The 18,256-nt window shown below is 43.3% G+C and overlaps 1 protein-coding gene across 3 annotated transcripts in view; it reads right to left on the reverse strand.

Annotated features, from left to right (window-relative positions):
• Window positions 1-18,256, reverse strand: part of LOC139548168 (seizure protein 6 homolog) — a 146,258-nt gene that overhangs the window by 28,030 nt on the left and 99,972 nt on the right. For all 3 annotated transcript variants that reach the window (XM_071357626.1, XM_071357625.1, XM_071357624.1), the window contains exon 4: window positions 14,859-15,051. In XM_071357626.1, coding sequence (XP_071213727.1) covers window positions 14,859-15,051 — 193 coding nt within the window. The remainder of the gene's footprint in view (window positions 1-14,858; window positions 15,052-18,256) is intronic.

Below are 18,256 nucleotides of genomic sequence, written 5' to 3' on the forward strand. Positions count from 1 at the left end.
AGAGAAGAGGCCTGCTGCTGACTGCTGTCTAATCTTACTGGTGCATGCAATTTGAAAGTTAAAGTGCTCCTCGGAGCCAATGAGCATGGCCCAGTCCCCTCTGCTCTCCATTTTATTTATGGTTTATTGCAGGCTGCGGCGGGCGTATCAGCGCAGCGGGTTCTGGCTCAGGGGCGAAGGCATGGGGGTGTTGTTATAGCATTATCACCCCGCCGTTTCTGTTTCAATTAGACTAATAAAGAGGGTGCACTGGAGGCTGGCCTAACGTGGAGCTGATCCTCCAGGTACTAAATCACACTGGCAGCCTGCCTCCTTCTCTCCACTGTCTACACAGCCTCCTCCTCTCCACTGTCTACACAGCCTTCTCCTCCTACTGTGTTATAGAGGCCATAAAATGAGATGGGTTCAGACTGGTAACGATGCCGTTGGAACAACTGGCTTGGGAGATTAGCTGGCGGCTAAGTAGCACTAGCAGATTCAATGGCCATGTTTATATTCTGAGAGGCCCTCAACTCCCCCCGGAGAGGTATGATAGAGTGCATACCGGGCTGTAGAGCTCAGTCCACATTTAGGACACCACACAGGGACAGAGGAACCAAATATAGCCAAAAAACGTCACCACGTTTTTACCAAAATTGTGACTTTACAGTGTTGTCTGTAAAACTTTGTCACTACGAGAGCTTTGGACTATAGGGTTCTATCTGCAAAAATATGATTCTGACATAATTGGATTTAAAGTTCTGAACTCTCATTGGTTTGAATGGTGTCAGAAATGTTTATCTTGTATTCTTTTGAACTTAACAACATGAATTGGGTTATTTAGAGTACTATATACTATACTTTGAACAGAACAAGGATATGTTATTAACTCAATTTTTATAAAAAATGCAAATAGACACTTATAGTCCCAGGCTTGTACAAGCCAGAACAGCTAATAGTGCAGGCACCTAGCTCCTGTTTCTGTAGTGTGAGGCAGCATGATGTACAGGATGCTAGTCTATCACAGGGCCTTACCCCCAATCAACAGTATCTCCTTAATGCTGAGTGCCAAAGTCAAGATGCATCAGGTCCCAATATTTTACAGTCTTTGGTATGACTCAGCCAGGTTTTGAACTCACAACCTTCCAGTGCCAGGGCGGACACTCTAACTACAAGGCCAGTGAATTAGTAAGCTAGTGACTAGGTAAAGACATTACCAACCTTCTCACAACCTAGTTGTAATGAAGTGTTAGCAGAATTCTCAGGCTAGTTTTTCCTCTTCAGGTGCCTGCTCTGCCAGAACTTAAACATGTTCACAATCCTTGTTCACCCTACCAAACCAAACATTGAAGATGCTGCTAAGCACCCAGCCTTATTACTGATTCCAAACACACTCTCGTTTCGTAGCACAGAAGAAATGCAGAATGGGTGGCAGTTTGCCATCACAGAGGTCACCACAGTCCCCTAGCCATTTCGCTCTGCCTGCAATCAGAGAGAGGCCTGGGGCCTCATTTTTAAAACGGACGTACGATCATTTTTTATCTTAAGTATGACTTACGCAGAAAACCACATATAAGTAGTTATTTATAAAACCTTACTTTGTCGTGGAAATAATCTTATCTCTATGCAAAGTCTAGACTTGACGTAAGTGATTTTCCTGCTGGTTATGTAGGGGTATTGCAGTTAGGAATGATCAATTAAAGGTGTGAGGAATGAATTGCAAGACGCAAAGTGTTTTGAATTAAAAACAGGATGTGATGTTCTATAAATAGTGTGTCAAATTAGAAAAAAGTAACCATGGCTGTTCTTGCGTTATTGGAAGACATTGAAACTGTGCTTGTAGAAGGGAGAGAGTTTTCAGAGACTTTCTTCAAATGATGATTCATTGTTTATAAGTCGCTATTGTCTCCCAATAAATGTTCTGTTAGATTTGTGAGCAGATTTAGCCCCTAATCTGGAAAGGAAGACACGCTGTAATCATGCCATACCCGTATATGTCCAAGTACTGTCCACTCTGGGATTCCTCGCTACTGGGACATCCCAGAGGGAATGAGTGACAGGTCGGGTATATCACAGCCATCACTCAGCCGCATCCTGCCACAAGTGATCTCGTCTTCCAAAAAGTTAGCTTTTCTCTTTTAGTCCATGGTTATTCCTGACTAATCCCTCATTTGTGCTAGCATTCTATAAGGGGAAATCGCTGATTGTAAGGCACGTTCAGGTGCCGTCAATTTTAAGTTAATTTTAGATTTATAGATCACAGCTGTGTAAGTTACAAATGGGCCTCTTAGAACCTGCGTAAGCAAGGTTTTTTATGCTCAGTATCTTTTATGAATCCAAAATAAGCACACTGTCGGGAATGATCTTACGACAAAGTTCAAGTATAAATATAAGAACATTTTATAACGCTGAAGCGCTAACTCACTAACAGAGACTAATGGTCTATTAAAACTCCTGTATTTTACATGACCTAATGGAAGATGCATCCTCCTCCACACCATCCACGGGCATTAATTATGAAACACAGAGGGGATTCATTTGCAGCCAGGCTCATCAGGCCTCATTGAGAATAACCATGTGTGACAGGGTCACTGAGGAGAGAAGACAGGGGCATATGGGAAATCTGTTTCAGTGTTTAGATTGGATTAAACGCTGCCTCACATTAACCCCACGGAGCAGCGAAAGCAAAGGAAGGATAAAATGACCTTTCAGACCTGTGACTGTATGTCTGAAGGCACCTAAGGGATATGAATGATGTGGTGGTGTGGAAGGGGCGTCCTTCTGCCCATCATGGAAAGGAGAAAACACCTGCGAGAATGACATTTCATTTACCTGGCAAATGGCATGCATTTCTATGCCATATTCCCATTTTGGGAAATAGTGTACCATATTTATGTACACTTAAAATCATGTTAAAGAGCAGACAGAAAGTTTTAGGCACCAACAGAAATCTTTTTTTTTAGATTTCATAGCTTCATACTCTTACGTTTAACAGGCTGACTACACCGCTCGCGTCGCGTGCACAAGTGTTGCAAAATACATTTAGACATACATGTTATTCAATTATTGCACCCACACTGCACGCGTGCGCCAATGAGCGTCTGCGTTGCCAAGGGCTAAAATAGAAGTCAATTCTATTTCTGACGTAGATCACGCTGCAAGTCCTGCCTCCCCCATCTCCTCATTGGTTTATAGAAGCAGGTACCCACGTGCCATCTCCTCATTGGTTATACCCACTTGGGTGACTGAAAGATGAACGAGGTCAGTGCCGGTAATGCATCTAATTTATGAAAGTTGCCAATCGCAATATAAAGTCAAGAGAAGAAAAAGCCTGGAAGGAGGAGAGCTGACTAGAAACGATTCGGTTGACCGTTTTATGTGTGGATTAATTGGCGGAGTAGAGGACCTTGTGCATTTCAGGTAAAATAACAACTCAATGTTTAATTCCCAGGACAAATTAGCTAGCAACAGTAAGCTAGCTAAATAAGACAAATTAACTAGCAAGTGCAAGCTAGCTAGCTAAATTTCCATAAATGTTAAATGCTTTTTGACCTGTCCCCAAATTAATATAATTGGTTCAGAGTTTGTTTTGATATTTTAACATGCGTGTCATGATCTCGTTTGGTGTGGGAGGACAAAATACATTTATGCACGATGGCTCACGATGGCGCACGATGGCGCACACGCGCAGCCGGTTTTGGTTCCGTGTTACGTTGTAGCCTGGTTTGTCATTCAGACATGAAAACAAAGAAATAGAGACTTCATAGACAAACAAGTCTACCTCGTTCCCATGGAAATACTACAGTAGCAACCCACACACCTCTTATTCCCACTCAAACCTCAGGTGCCTAAAGCACAAAGGCAATAAAAAGCTCTTGCTTCATTAAATTTACAGCATGCTGTGATGCTCTCTCGGTAATGGGCGAATGGTGTAATAATATGAATCCATGAAATGTCTCACTACAGCAGAGCACCATGGAGCTGCTATAGGAGCTAACTGCCAGCAAATATAATAACTTCATTAAAAGTGAATAGACTATTGGTTGCCATTGCAGTTAAAAACCCATGGTCCTCAGTTTTTATATGGCTTTGCTAATGCTAATGCTAATGAGATTGTGATGTGGGGTCTATAAAGAAAAGGCCCGAAGAGAGAGAGGGAAAGGCCCAAGTACAGCAAAACTTCAGGAGGTTCACTTGGAATGACTGAAATACGGACTGACTGGACACATGGATGGTGTGGTTCTGTGAAATGTGGGGTTTGATTGAGGTTTGTTCCATGCTCACTGGGCATCTACCAAAGTCTTACACAGAATAAGTAACCAAATTAGCCCTAAATTTGGTTTATTTTAAGATAAGCTGGATGATTAGCCATTGGTTTGGGTTATTCTGAGGTGGCCTGGATGGTTCACTACCACTAATAGACTTAAAACATCCCATCATCACAGACTAATCTGTGGGGACAGAATCATTAGGATGCAAACACATGAAAGGCAGTAGAGGAGAATCGGTCATGCTACCTCTCTGAGTGGGGTGGTGATTATGCTAAGCATAATAATGTGTGGCTGACATGTTAATGTCTTCACTTCTGCTCTGCTGTGGAAATATGTAGACCAGGATCAGGATGCACATGGCCTGTTAATCAACCCTGATAGGGAACTGCAATGACAAACATCCCCATGAACTTTTCTCTGTGACTCTTTTGCTTATTTTTTGTTATATTTTATAGGTACCTTACACATTAGAGCTATAGAGTTAGCAGTTTGATGGTACTTTGGAATTTGGTGCATTTTTTTACCTTTACCTTTACCTTACAAAACAAAATTACTTTAATAATCCTAACGGTAGTTCATTCATTATTACACTGCTGTTTATTCACAGACAAGCCCAGTTTATTGCTGTTAAGCAGGGTTTGGTTCTTATCAGTCCTTGCCTTGTTTATGCTTGACCTGCTCTTTAGAATACTTAATTATGTTTGCTACCATTGCATTCCATGCTATTTCCCTTCTTATTAAATACTAATGTGTTGGTAACTGAATTTAGTAAGAATCTATTCTGTTCTACAATTAAGTTCAAATTAAATCCTCTGGCTGTAATTACTTCTCAACAATAGTTGAATAATAAGGAGATGGATCACTGTTAACTGGGCGAGGACAAAGGGAATTTTAAAAATATCATTATATCAGTGGAAGTTTGAAATCAATTTGCCACCACTTTACTGGTTTTCATTAAAAAAGGATTAAGTGAAACATGGGGTTCTTTCTACAAGAGAATGATTATCAACCAGACTGGTAGGTTACCAGACAGTGTAAAAGTAGAGAGAAAGAGAGAGAGAGGGAGGGAAAGAGAGAGAGGGAGGGAAAGGGAGAGAGGGAGAGGGGGGGAGAGAGGGAGAGGAGGAGGCTGACTAGACAAGAGTACAAATATCAGAAGAGGAGGAGGAGGATGAGGAGTAGTGTTGAGGGTCAGTAGGTCTTAATCTTGCGTCATTCAGTGGCAGCATTTCTGACGTGTTTGTCTGACAGGGTGTCGGGGGACGCTTGTCTAACGTACTGCACGCCTGGTGGCTGTGATGTGAAGTGTGTCTGAAGACGGCCACAAGGGACAAAGGAGTATGACAGAGATACACTCCAATTCAATCCTACTGCTCTCTCTGTCACCACTCACACATCAGCCACACTACTATGTCTGCTACTGACTCATGTCAATCTAAAATGCTCTCCTGTTCATACAATACTTTACAGTTCTAATCATATACACTACAATAGATTCCCTACTCCACCACAAGTAATCATCAACACAATCATTATGGTTCTGCATCGACACTGCTATTCAGGGTTCAACAGCAATGGAGTCTGGACCTGAAGGCCTTGTACTTATTGAAAAGGGTCCATTTTTAACCTTTAATCTTCTAGAGAGGTTCTCAACTGGTTTTGTCTCAGGACCCACATTTTCTATGGAAGATTGCTGTGAGCATCTTGTCAATTGTTGGAAGCTTCACGGTTAGTTCTGAATTACAGTGATTTTTTTTTACATTGATCTGTTAGCAGAGATAGTGGGTTCAAACATATTACAGTATTTATGAAAACCGTGTCGTCTTAGAGGGCGTGCCAAAACTATAACCGCTGTATCGCTGAAATTGGGCATACATTTCTAAGCTGAGTTAAGTCACTATTGACCGTTTGGGCAAGCACTCCGCCCTTCTCCATATTTAATCTGTGTAATCATTTAGATGTATTTGTTGAAAGGAGAGGCAGCAGAGACCTAATGCCATGCAGGCAGACTAACAGCAGCATTTGACAGGAGACTGAGGAACACTGGGGAATGTGGTGTAGGGGAGAGAGACGGGTGAAACAAATACTGTTTTCCACATTAAATCACACAAGCTATACTGGTAATACTGATCTGATCTGTCTGGGCTACAGTCACATTCATTTTCAATCAGAAAATGAGATGTGTGTTATTTAGTGCTAAATCCATACACTGTACAGAGCATTCAGAAAGTATTCAGACACCTTCCCCTTTTCCACATTTTCTTACGTTACAGCCTTATTCTAAAATTGATGATTTTTTTTTTTTCCCTCATCAACTTACACACAATACCCCATAATGACCAAGTGAAAACAGGTTTAGACATTTTAGAAAATGTATTAAAAATAAAAAACAGAAATACCTTATTTACATAAGAATTTAGACCCTTTGCAATGAGACTCGAAATTGAGCTCTGGTGCATCCTGTTTCCATTGATCATCCTTGTGATGTTTCTACAACTTGATTGGAGTCCACCAGTGGCAATTGATTAGACATGATTTGGAAAGCACACACCTGTCTATACAAGGTCCCACAGTTGAGAGTGCACGTCAGAGCAAAAAACCAACCCATGAGGTTGAAGGAATTGTCCGTAGAGCTCCGAGACAGGATTGTGTTGAGGCAAAGATCTGGGGAATGGTACCAAAAAAGCATTGAAGGTCCCCAAGAACACAGTGGTCTCCATCATTCTTAAATGGAAGAAGTTTGGAAACGCCAAGATTCTTCCTAGAGCTGGCTGCCCAGCCAAACTGAGCTATCGGGGGAGAAGGGCCTTGGTCGGGGAGGTGATCAAGAAACTGATCGGTCACTCGGACAGAGCTCCAGAGTTTCTCTGTGGAGATGGGAGAGCCTTTCAAAAGGACAACCATCTCTGCAGCACTCCACCAAAGTGGCCAGACAGAAGCCACTCCTCAGTAAAAGACACATGACAGCCTGCTTGGAACTTAGCAAAAGGCACCTAAAGGACTATCTGGTCTGATGAAACCAAGATTGAACTCTTTTGCCTGAATGTCAAGTGTCACGTCTGGAGGAAACCTGGCACCATCCCTAGGGTGAAGCATGGTGGTGGCAGCATCATGCTGTGGGGAGGTTTTTCAGAGGTAATGACTGGGAGATTAGTCAGGATCGAGGAAAAGATGAACGGAGCAAAGTACAGAGAGATCTTTAATGAAAACCTGCTCCAGAGCACTCAGGACCTCAGACTGGGGTGAAGGTTCACCTTCCAACAGGACAACAACCCTAAGCACACAGCCAAGACAACACAGGCGTGGCTTCAGGACAAGTCTGAATGTCCTTGAGTAGCCCAGCCAGAGCCCGAACTTGAACCCAATCGAACATCTCTGGAGAGACCTGAAAACAGCTGTGCAGCGACGCTCCCCATCCAACCTGACAGAGCTTGAGAGCATCTGCAGAGAAGAATGGGACAAACTCCCCAAATACAGGTGTGCCAAGCTTGTAGCGTCATACCCAAGAAGACTTGAGGCTGTAATCACTGCCAAAGGTGCTTCAACAAAGTACTGAGTAAAAGTGATGTTTCAGATTTTATTTTTAATACATTTTCAAACAATTCTAAAAACGTTTTTTCTTTGTCATTATGGGATATTGTGTGTAGATTGATGAGGGGAAAAAAGTCAAGGGCTCTGAATATTTACCGAATGCACTGCATATGTAGTATGTGTGTGGATGGTTCTTGGGTTGGCCCTGATCTGGCCCAGTCTCTGCACCATCAGAGGTACTGTCTCAGTGGGGAAGCAATGGAGGGGCTGATAAACAAGTGTGTGAGAGACAGAGAGTGATATGGAGCTGGAGTGGTACACCAGGGAGCTCTGTGGAGCTCTGAGACGAGGGGACGACACAGACAGATGTGGCTGTCAGTAGTGAGACGTCACCAAGGTGAGGGGAGCCTGGGGAAGGACATGTTTCTGTCGACTGCCCTCTACTCTAACTTGTGTATACACGCATGGCACTCGCTCACGCACACAGTCCCTCTACCTATTTCTGTCTCTCATTCTCACTCTCCTCCATCTTCATCTCTCTAACTCTCTTAGGTGTCTAACTTCTACTAACCACCTGGCAAAGCACTTGATGATAATGATGACGATGCCCCAATACTCTCAGATAATGGTTATAAAGAAAAGAAGACAAGGACAGGAAACAAGTGTTTTGGTAAGTTTCGTTGTTACTAAACACCTGCCAAGGGGAGGTGTTAGAACAAGGTCTTGATCACTGATCAACTTTTGTCACGACCTCCGCCGAAGGTGGCTCCTCTTCCTGTTCGGGCGGCGCTCGGCGGTCGTCGTGACCGGTCTACTAGCTGCCACCGATTCCCTTTTCTTTTTCTGTTGGTTATGTCTGTATTGGTTTCACCTGTTTCTTGTTTGGGGGTTGTTTCAGGGCTATTTAAGCCTTCTATGCCCACCTGCTTTTGTGCGGGCCTGTTCTCTGTTCTGTTTGTGGATGGTTGTGTTTTGTTATTTTTCGGACTGTTTGGTGTCCTGTTTGGGTCGGTCATTATTTCGCCTGTTGTTTTTGGCGTGACCATACTTATCGTAATAAATACGGTTTTCCCTAAACCTCTGCTCTCTGCGCCTGACTCTGCGCCTGACACACCCACCACTCCTAGCTACGTGACAACTTTATCCAAAATCTGTGTAGAGATTGTTTTCCTCCATTTGATTATTGTTTTGCTCTTGTTTCATTGATCTTTGTCCCAGAGCAGCTGGTAAATAAAGACTCTCTCCACTGATAGATGATGGTGATATTACCATATCATTACCTGCTGCTTGAAATCTATCTGCTCGCAATTACTGCTCTTATGACTGCTGGCCAAATGGGAGATGGTAGCTGAAGCTTTGATATCCATCAGTGTGTTTCCATGCCAATAGAGCTACAGTACACTGTACCAGAAATAGACTCTCAGAACTGGCCTGCTACACTAGATGACTAACATACAGTTATAATGGTGTATGATGAAGTAGAGCAAACTACAGTACCAGTCAAAAGTTTGGACACACCTACTCATTCAAGGGTTTTTCATTATTTTTAATATTTTCTACATTGTAGAATAATAGTAAAGACATCAAAACTATGAAATAATGTAGTAACCAAACAATTGTTAAAGAAATCCAAATATATTTTCATAACTTTAAGACATGGTCAGTCAATCAGAAACATTTCAAGAACTTTGAAAGTGCAGTCACAAAAGTGGCTCTCATGAGGACCGCCACAGGAAAGGAAGACCTAGAGTTACCTCTGCTGCAGAGGATAAGTTCATTAGCGTTACCAGCCTCAGAAATTGCAGCCCAAATAAAAGCTTCACAGAGTTCAAGTAACAGACACACCTCAAGAGGAGACTGTGTGAATCAGGCCTTCATGGTCGAATTGCTGCAAAGACACCACTACAAAAGGACACCAATAATAGGAAGAGACTTGCTTGAGACAAGAAATATGAGAAATGGACATTAGACCGGTGGAAATCTATCCTTTGGTCTGATGAGTCCAAATTTGAGATTTTGGGTTCCAACCACTGTGTCTTTGTGAGACGCAGAGTAGGTTTAACAGATGATCTCTGCATGTGTGGTTCCCAGTATGAAACATGGAGGAGGAGGAACTTCTCTAACTCCAAAACGTTCTGGGACACTGTAAAGTCCATGGAGAATAAGAGCACCTCCTCCCAGCTGCCCACTGCACAGAGGCTAGGAAACACTGTCACCACCAATAAATCCACGATAATCGAGCATTTCTCTACGGCTGGCCATGCTTTCCTCCTGGCTACCCAAACCCAAGCCAACAGCTCCGCACCCCCCACAGCTTCTTGCTCAAGCCTCCCCAGCTTTTCCTTCACCCAAATCCAGATAACAGATGTACTGAAAGAGCTGCAAAACCTGGACCTGTATAAATCAGCTGGGCTAGACAATCTGGACCCTCTCTTTCTAAAATTATCCTCCGCCATTGTTACAACCCCTATTACCAGTCTGTTCAACCTCTCTTTCGTATCATCCGAGATCCCTAAAGATTGGAAAGCTGCCGCGGTCATCCCCCTCTTCAAAGGGGGTGACACTCTATACCCAAACTGTTACAGACCTATATCCAACCTGCCCTGCCTTTCTAAAGTCTTCAAAAGCCAAGTTAATAAACAGATCACTGACCATTTCGAATCCCACCGTACCTTCTCCGCTGTGCAATCCGGTTTCCGAGCTGGTCATGGGTGCACCTCAGCCACGTTAAACGATATCAAGGTACTAAACGATATCATAACCGCCATCGATAAAAGACAGTACTGTGCAGCCGTCTTCATCGACCTGGTCAAGGCTTTTGACTCTGTCAATCACCGTATTCTTATCGGCAGACTCAACAGCCTTGGTTTCTCAAATGACTGCCTCGCCTGGTTCACCAACTACTTCTCAGATAGAGTTCAGTGTGTCAATTCAGAGGGCCTGTTGTCCGGACCTCTGGCAGTCTCTATGGGGGTACCACAGGGTTCAATTCTCGGGCCGACTCTTTTCTCTATATATATCAACGATGTCGCTCTTGCTGCGGGTGATTCCCTTATCAACCTCTACGCAGGCGACACCATTCTGTATACATCTGGCCCTTCTTTGGACACTGTGTTAACTAACCTCCAAACGACCTTCAATGCTATACAACACTCCTTCCGTAGCCTCCAACTGTTCTTAAACGCTAGTAAAACCAAATGCATGCGTTTTAACCGATCGCTGCCCGCACCCGTCCGCCCGACTAGCATCACTACTCTGGACGGTTCTGACTTAGAATGTGTGGACAACTACAAATACCTAGGTGTCTGGCTAGACTGTAAACACTCCTTCCAGACTCATATTAAACATCTCCAATCCAAAATTAAATCTAGAATCAGCTTCCTAATTCACAACAAAGCCTCCTTTACTCACTCCGCCAAACATACCCTTGTAAAACTGACTATCCTACCGATCCTCGACTTCAGCGATGTCATTTAAAAAATTGCCTCCAACACTCTACTCAGCAAACTGGATACAGTCTATCACAGTGCCATCCGTTTTGTCACCAAAGCCAGATATACCACCCACCACTGCGACCTGTACGCTCTCGTCAGCTGGCCCTCGCTACATATTCGTCGCCAGACCCTCTGGCTTCAGGTCATCTATATGTCTATGCTAGGTAAAGCTCTGCCTTATCTCAGCTCGCTGGTCACGATAACAACACCCACCCGTAGCACGCGCTCCAGCAGGTATATCTCGTTGGTCATCCCCAAAGCCAACACCTCCTTTGGCCGCCTTTCCTTCCAGTTCTCTGCTGCCAATGACTGGAACGAATTGCAAAAATTGCTGAAGTTGGAGACTTATATCTTCCTCACTAACTTTAAACATCAGCTATCTGAGCAGCTAACCTATCGCTGCAGCCGTACACAGCCCATCTGTAAATAACCCATCCAATCTACCTACCTCATCTCCATATTGTTTTTATTTACTTTTTTGCTCTTTTGCACACCAGTATTTCTACTTGCACACATCATCTGCACATCTATCACTCCAGTGTTCAGTTTTCAATTGTAATTACTTCGGTACTATGGCCTATTTATTGCCTTACCTCCTCACGCCATTTGCACACACTGTAAATATACTTTTTTTTCTATTGTGGTATGTGTAACTCTGTGTTGTTGTTTGTGTCGCAAAGCTTTGCTTTATCTTGGCCAGGTCGCAGTTGTAAATAGCTTATCTGGTTAAATAAAGGTGAAATAAATAAAAAAAAGCAGCCAATAAGTGCTCAGCATTTGTGGAAACTCCTTCAAGACTGTTTGAAAAGCATTCCTGGTGAATCTGGTTGAGAGAATGCCAAGAGTGTGCAAAGCTGTTATCAAGGCAAAGGGTGGCTACCTTGAAGAATCTCAAATATAACATATATTTTGATTTGTTTAACACTTTTTTGGTTACTACATGATTCCATATGTGTTATTTCATAGTTTTGATGTCTTCACTATTATTCTACAATGTAGAAAATAATAAAAAGAAAGAAAAACCCTTGACTGAGTAGGTGTGTCCAAACTTTTGACTGGTTCTGTACATGAAGAGAAATACACACCACCACTGATTGTATATACCTGACACGAGAAAGAAAGAGAGGGAGAGAGAGAGAGGTATTTAAGGTACAAATAGATAAGACAAGGCAGGAGAGCAAGCATTACAATTCTCCTAGGATTATCGATTTAAATGTAAAATACCAATACAGAACTCATTTATATATGTTTGCTTCATAAATACTGAGCAAATGTTTTTATCACCCGCAATGATCAACACAATTTGCTCTTTAGTTCCCTCAAAATCACTGTTTGATCTATCTGCCCTCAGGAATAATCTATGAAAACAGTGTTGATTTCATTACCGGCCACCTCAGCCAGAGGAGATGATTATGCAGGATTTAATGACAGACACTTTCCGATTGCCCAGCGTCCATCTTTAAAACAAATCAGTCTCCTGCTCACTGCTTGTCTGATCACATTCTCCACACCTCATTACGGGACAAGGTGATCTTGCAGAGCAAAAAGATTGTAATATCAGAGCAATCATCTCAATACACGTAAAACTGTCATGGGGTATAAATGAAAATGTTACCGCTCTCCATCTCCAGCTTATGTCACCTGGTAGACAATCAGACTCTTAGCTTACTTTGAGATAACATTTTATTAACATAGACATCAATGTGTTGGTGTTAAAATATCAAATTACAGATCTTTCTGAACACATCAAAAGAGCAGAAGATACCAGATTGATTATTTTTGCGTCCTTGGGCCAGAAATGTATGGAAGCCAAAAGGGAACATTGTAGTAAGCTCTTAAAAGCATGAAGATGTCCTCAAAGTGACTCCAAAGTAATTAGAAGATCAATGCTTCGCAAACAGAGCTATAGCCTATACCAAAATAAAAAACCTGAAATGGCGAAAGTATGTGGGAAATCATTAATATTTGTATTTTGAGCAAACAATTCCTCTAACGAAGCACTGTCTTGGTGTAGTAGGAAAACTCTTGTTCTGCCACAGGTATGCAGAAAGATGGCTGACTAGTTGATTGCTGGATTCATAACTTAAATTTGATGTATCCTAATGGGATCTCAATTTGTTTCCAGGCAGTGTTTCATTGAGATTTAATGCACTCGTGATTAAGATGACCAAATGATATGCACATTATTCAGCATGCCCCCAGAACCATATTTTTTTTATTAACAGTTATTAACATTGCTAGAGAGACGAAGGGAGGGAGTGAGAGAGAGAGAGGGGGGGAGATAGAGACAAAGAAAAAATAAAAGAGAGATTCCGTCTATGAACATGCCAGATTTCGTCAAGTTACTCTCCCCGAGGTTATTTATTTCCAGTGTCGCTGTCCGCTACAGAATGCACCATACTGTACGTCAGAGACAGGGGAAAATATCATCAAAGTTATAGGCCACCCTCATTGCCAGCACAGATCAGCATGACGCGCTGCTCAGAGAATATCAAACAGGTGGAGCGGAGGAGGAGGGGACCACTGTGTGAGGTAATTGGAAGTTTTGTAAAGAAGCAGAAAGTTATTATCAGTGGTGCTGTTCCGTGCCCTGCCGTATGATTGCCATGCTACTTAATAGAGCAGCAGAAGCCTGCCACAGAAAGCCCTGAAGGTCCCCCTCACTGGGTGGTGAACACCACCCACACACCTCACAAAGGAGAGAGAGAGGGAGAGAGCAAGCCAGAAGGGGGGCATAGCATGATTCAGAGAGGGATGGATGAGTGGGAAATGCAATTCTTATTCAACCTGTAATCTAGGCATTGTTCAGAATGGCACTACCCCATTTACAAACCTGCCACAGTTCATTAGCTCACAAAAACAAAAGAATCTGGAAAATAATATTTGTAGTTTTTCTATTTTACCACCATGTCTAAGCAACACGGCTCATAACTGCATGCAGTCTCCTTCTGCAATCTCTAGTAAATGACAATTAGAAGAGCATCATCACAGCAATTTCCCCACCTGATTATGCTGCCAATTGACAGCTGTTGTCATTTTGTGGCTAACATGAGCACATTATGTTGACAAGGTATAATGGGAGGGTGAGCACCAGTGTACTGGAGGAGGCTAATGGAGGAGGCTAATGGAGGAGGGGAGAGGAGAGGAGAGGAGAGGAGAGGAGAGGAGAGGAGAGGAGAGGAGAGGAGAGGAGAGGAGAGGAGAGGAGAGGAGAGGAGAGGAGAGGAGAGGAGAGGAGAGGAGAGGAGAGGAGAGGAGAGGAGAGTTCAACCTCTCAGGCCCTGTCTATATGATCACCTCATATGGGTTGCAACTCACATTCTGAAACTTGGTTAGTTGTTGTGCAGTATTTGATTAGGTCGATGTGCTGTGTTGTTTGGTTGGTGGCTGTGCAAGTGCTGTGGTGTTTGGTTGGTGGCTGTGCTAGTGCTGTGGTGCTTGGTTGGTGGCTGTGCAAGTGCTGTGGTGCTTGGTTGGTGACTGTGCAAGTGCTGTGGTGTTTGGTTGGTGGCTGTGCTAGTGCTGTGGTGCTTGGTTGGTGACTGTGCTAGTGCTGTGGTGTTTGGTTGCCCTCGGGTCTTACCTTGGTATCTGAGCAGGAAGGACCCAGGCTGGGTCTGTCTCTGGCTGTGGAAGTGGATGGTGATGTGGTTGCTCCAGCTGCGTACCACCAGGCCCTTCAACAGTATAGACTCGTTGGCCAGAACAGAGGGCTCCCCGCCCCCCAGGTCCTCAAACGTCACCTGCTCCCCCTCCCACAGGCTCACGTTCATCACCTGCATGGACAAACACACAGAGGAGACCAGTTCAGTAAAGGACACACATCAATACATACAGGTACATAGACTTGTAAATAGGGTGACAGAGAAATGTGGTGAGATGAAGCCGCCTGCCTCCTTCACTGAGCTTTTATCATCATACGATGGCACCTAAGAGATATGCCTCCATGTCACTTCATATGAAATCATATCAACTACAGTACCTCCCCCCAGGAAGGGAAAAAAAGTCATTATTTCGGGCAGCCCACCTCAGAGAAAGTGTGGATGGAAACATATTAAATTACAGATAATGAACATGTAGGGCAGAATCCATCAGCTGGAATTCCAGTGTATGATTGGAGAACGTGGTGACAGAGAAGGTGGTTCCAGGCCTGACCTGTGAAAGCTCTGTACCACAGGGGCAATAGACATGTCAGATAGAAGGATGAGAAAAATGAAAAACAGAAGAACAGAAAACACCAAACTGCCCTGACGTGAATGAGAGACCACATAAAAGAGAAAGGGTTAGAGGTGAGAGGTGCACTGTGTGGGTGCAAGGGGCACTGTGTAGGTGCAAGGGGCACTGTGTAGGTGCAAGGGGCACTGTGTGGGTGCAAGGGGCACTGTGTGGGTGCAAGGGGCACTGTGTGGGTGCAAGGGGCACTGTGTAGGTGCAAGGGGCACTGTGTGGGTGCAAGGGGCACTGTGTGGGTGCAAGGGGCACTCTGTGGGGCCTCTAAGTGTGCACGAAAGGATGAGTATTCGTCTGACATATGTTTACTAAACATGTAACTATATAAAGCTTCTGTGATTATGCTCTTATGAGGACAGTGCTACCCTAGCAACACTTGTCAATTTAAACACATATATAATGCACATCAACAAGTTAATGTAGTGTTATGAATTAATGAACTCATAGCTAAAGCATTGGATAATAGTCCCATTTAACAAAGGGCATCACGACCTAATCACATTATACTGTAAGCCCCATGACAATGAAATACTTCCAGAATACTGTTGGGGATAATCCAATTTGTGTTGGCATTAGTCCCGACTGTCTACCTCACACTGATCTAATCCTGGATCAACACACGTCTGTCTGACAATACGGGCGTGGTTTGTTTCGTTAATATGCAAACAGGAGGTCAACAGCACATTAAGGTTAAAAGCATCATAATCCCTTCAAGGGGAATTACTACAATATGAATTCAGCTCCTCCACCAGAATAATAAAATATGTCCCAATCAAAACCAACTGTGCTGCTAACTATTGTATGTAAAAGCAACACATGAAAACTAAATCATTCATGTGACACTTCCTCATAAAATAAACAACAGATTTTGGAGCGCGTGTGGGGGAGGAGACGTATGCAGTCGACAGTGAGCTTTCTGTATCTCTCCCTGCAGCAAACCAGTCCTCCTCTCCAGAGATTCCCCTTCTACCTCTACAGAGGTATGAAGGAATAGGGGGAGGAGGGAGACATAAAAGAGAGAGAATAAAGGAGAAATCTCCACTAATTAGGTGTACGTTGTGTGAGTGTCTGTGAGGGTACTACAGTATGTGGGCTGCTAGCTAATTATAGAGAATGATTCAGTTGGGGGTAGGGAAGGGATAGAGCACCAGCACTAACATCTGTTCCAGACAGGAGAAATGGGCCATGAGGAGGAGAGGAGAGAGGAGAGATAAAGAGACAGTCGTCCCCTGGCCCCCACAGTGAGTGCACCAGAGCCATACATGGAGAGTTATGGTTCTGCTGGTTAATATTGAGGGAGGCTGAGAGGTCTGTCTGTCTGTCTGGGCCATCTGACACAGTGACACCTGGGCCAACACTGCAGACACAAAACACACTGATAGACAATGTACATACAATATACAACACACATAATACCATACACAAAAAAACACAAATTTGTGTAGATCACACAGGTACAAATCCTGGCACACACACTGAAAGGGGAGACTGTGTGGTTTCCTGTGTGCATTGATATGCCTGTCCTTGAAAGGTTCTGGCAAGTCAGTCACAAACAAAAGCTGCTATTACATGAGACCTGAGGCCACTGAATGGTAAGAGAGAAGCAGTAAGACTAGTTAAGTTCTTCCGGAGGAAATTGGACAGTGTCACCCTGAGCTGAGTCTTTCTTCCTGAAAGCCTGTTTCTACTTGAACACCTGAGTAATCCTGGCTTGAGGGGCCGGTTGAATGCAGATCTGTGGAGGTTGTTCCTGCTGAGCCAAGGTCGGCTGAAGGTGAAGAGCTGAGTAGTTGTCTACAGAGAGAAGAGATTACAGTATGTGGAAGCAAACTGGACAGCAGGCACCAAACTATGTACTGAGATCAAAAGAGAAAATGTAGAGAAAAAATCCATTGGCCTCGAAAGACTCAGGTCCATGTTCAACACTTGTAGAACATGCTAAAAACATACTGAATGTATCCTATCAGCTTGCCTTTCCGATCCCACAGATCAGGTTAAGAGCAATGAGGGTAAAAAAAAAAACACAGGCTCAGCTTCACTCATCCTCATAAGAGATGGAACATTCACACGCTTTCCCCGCCTGCACTTCTCATTTAACATTCACCTCAGCCATTTCAATTTCATTATCGCCACAATCCCTACGCACCTGTCAGAAAATTGGTTTATGCAGCTCACCTGAATAAAGCAGGGAAATGGTAGAGAAGGGAGAAAAAATTGTAGGGCAAGGAAAAGCCAGAAACAACATGAAAACAAGAGTAAGGTTATATGGAGGGAAATGAAAAACATGTTGAGATATACTGTGAGATGCCTATTAATTATATACAGTGAGCTCCAAAAGCATTGGGATAGTGACACAACAAAACATGTTTTGGAGCTCACTCTATCAGGAACATGGAACACTTTATATTCAGTGTTGCAGCACTTCAGTGGCAAATGTTGTTTAACGTAATCGATGTCTAGCAAACTTTATTTGTCACATGCGCCGAATACAAAAGTGTAGACCTAACCATGAAATGCTTACTTACAAGTCCTTAACCAACAATGCAGTTCAAGAAGAGTTAAGAAAATATTTACCAAGTAAACTAAAGTAAAAAATAATCAAAAGTAACACAATAACATAACAATAACGAGGCTATATACAGGGGGTACCGTTACTGAGTCAGTGTGCGGGGATAGAGGTTAGAGGTAATTTGTACATGTAGGTAGGGGTGAAGTGACTATGCATAGATAATAAACAGCAAGTAGCAGCAG

This window comes from Salvelinus alpinus, chromosome 21 (genome assembly GCF_045679555.1).
Source record: "Salvelinus alpinus chromosome 21, SLU_Salpinus.1, whole genome shotgun sequence".
NCBI classification, from domain to species: Eukaryota; Metazoa; Chordata; class Actinopteri; order Salmoniformes; family Salmonidae; genus Salvelinus; species Salvelinus alpinus.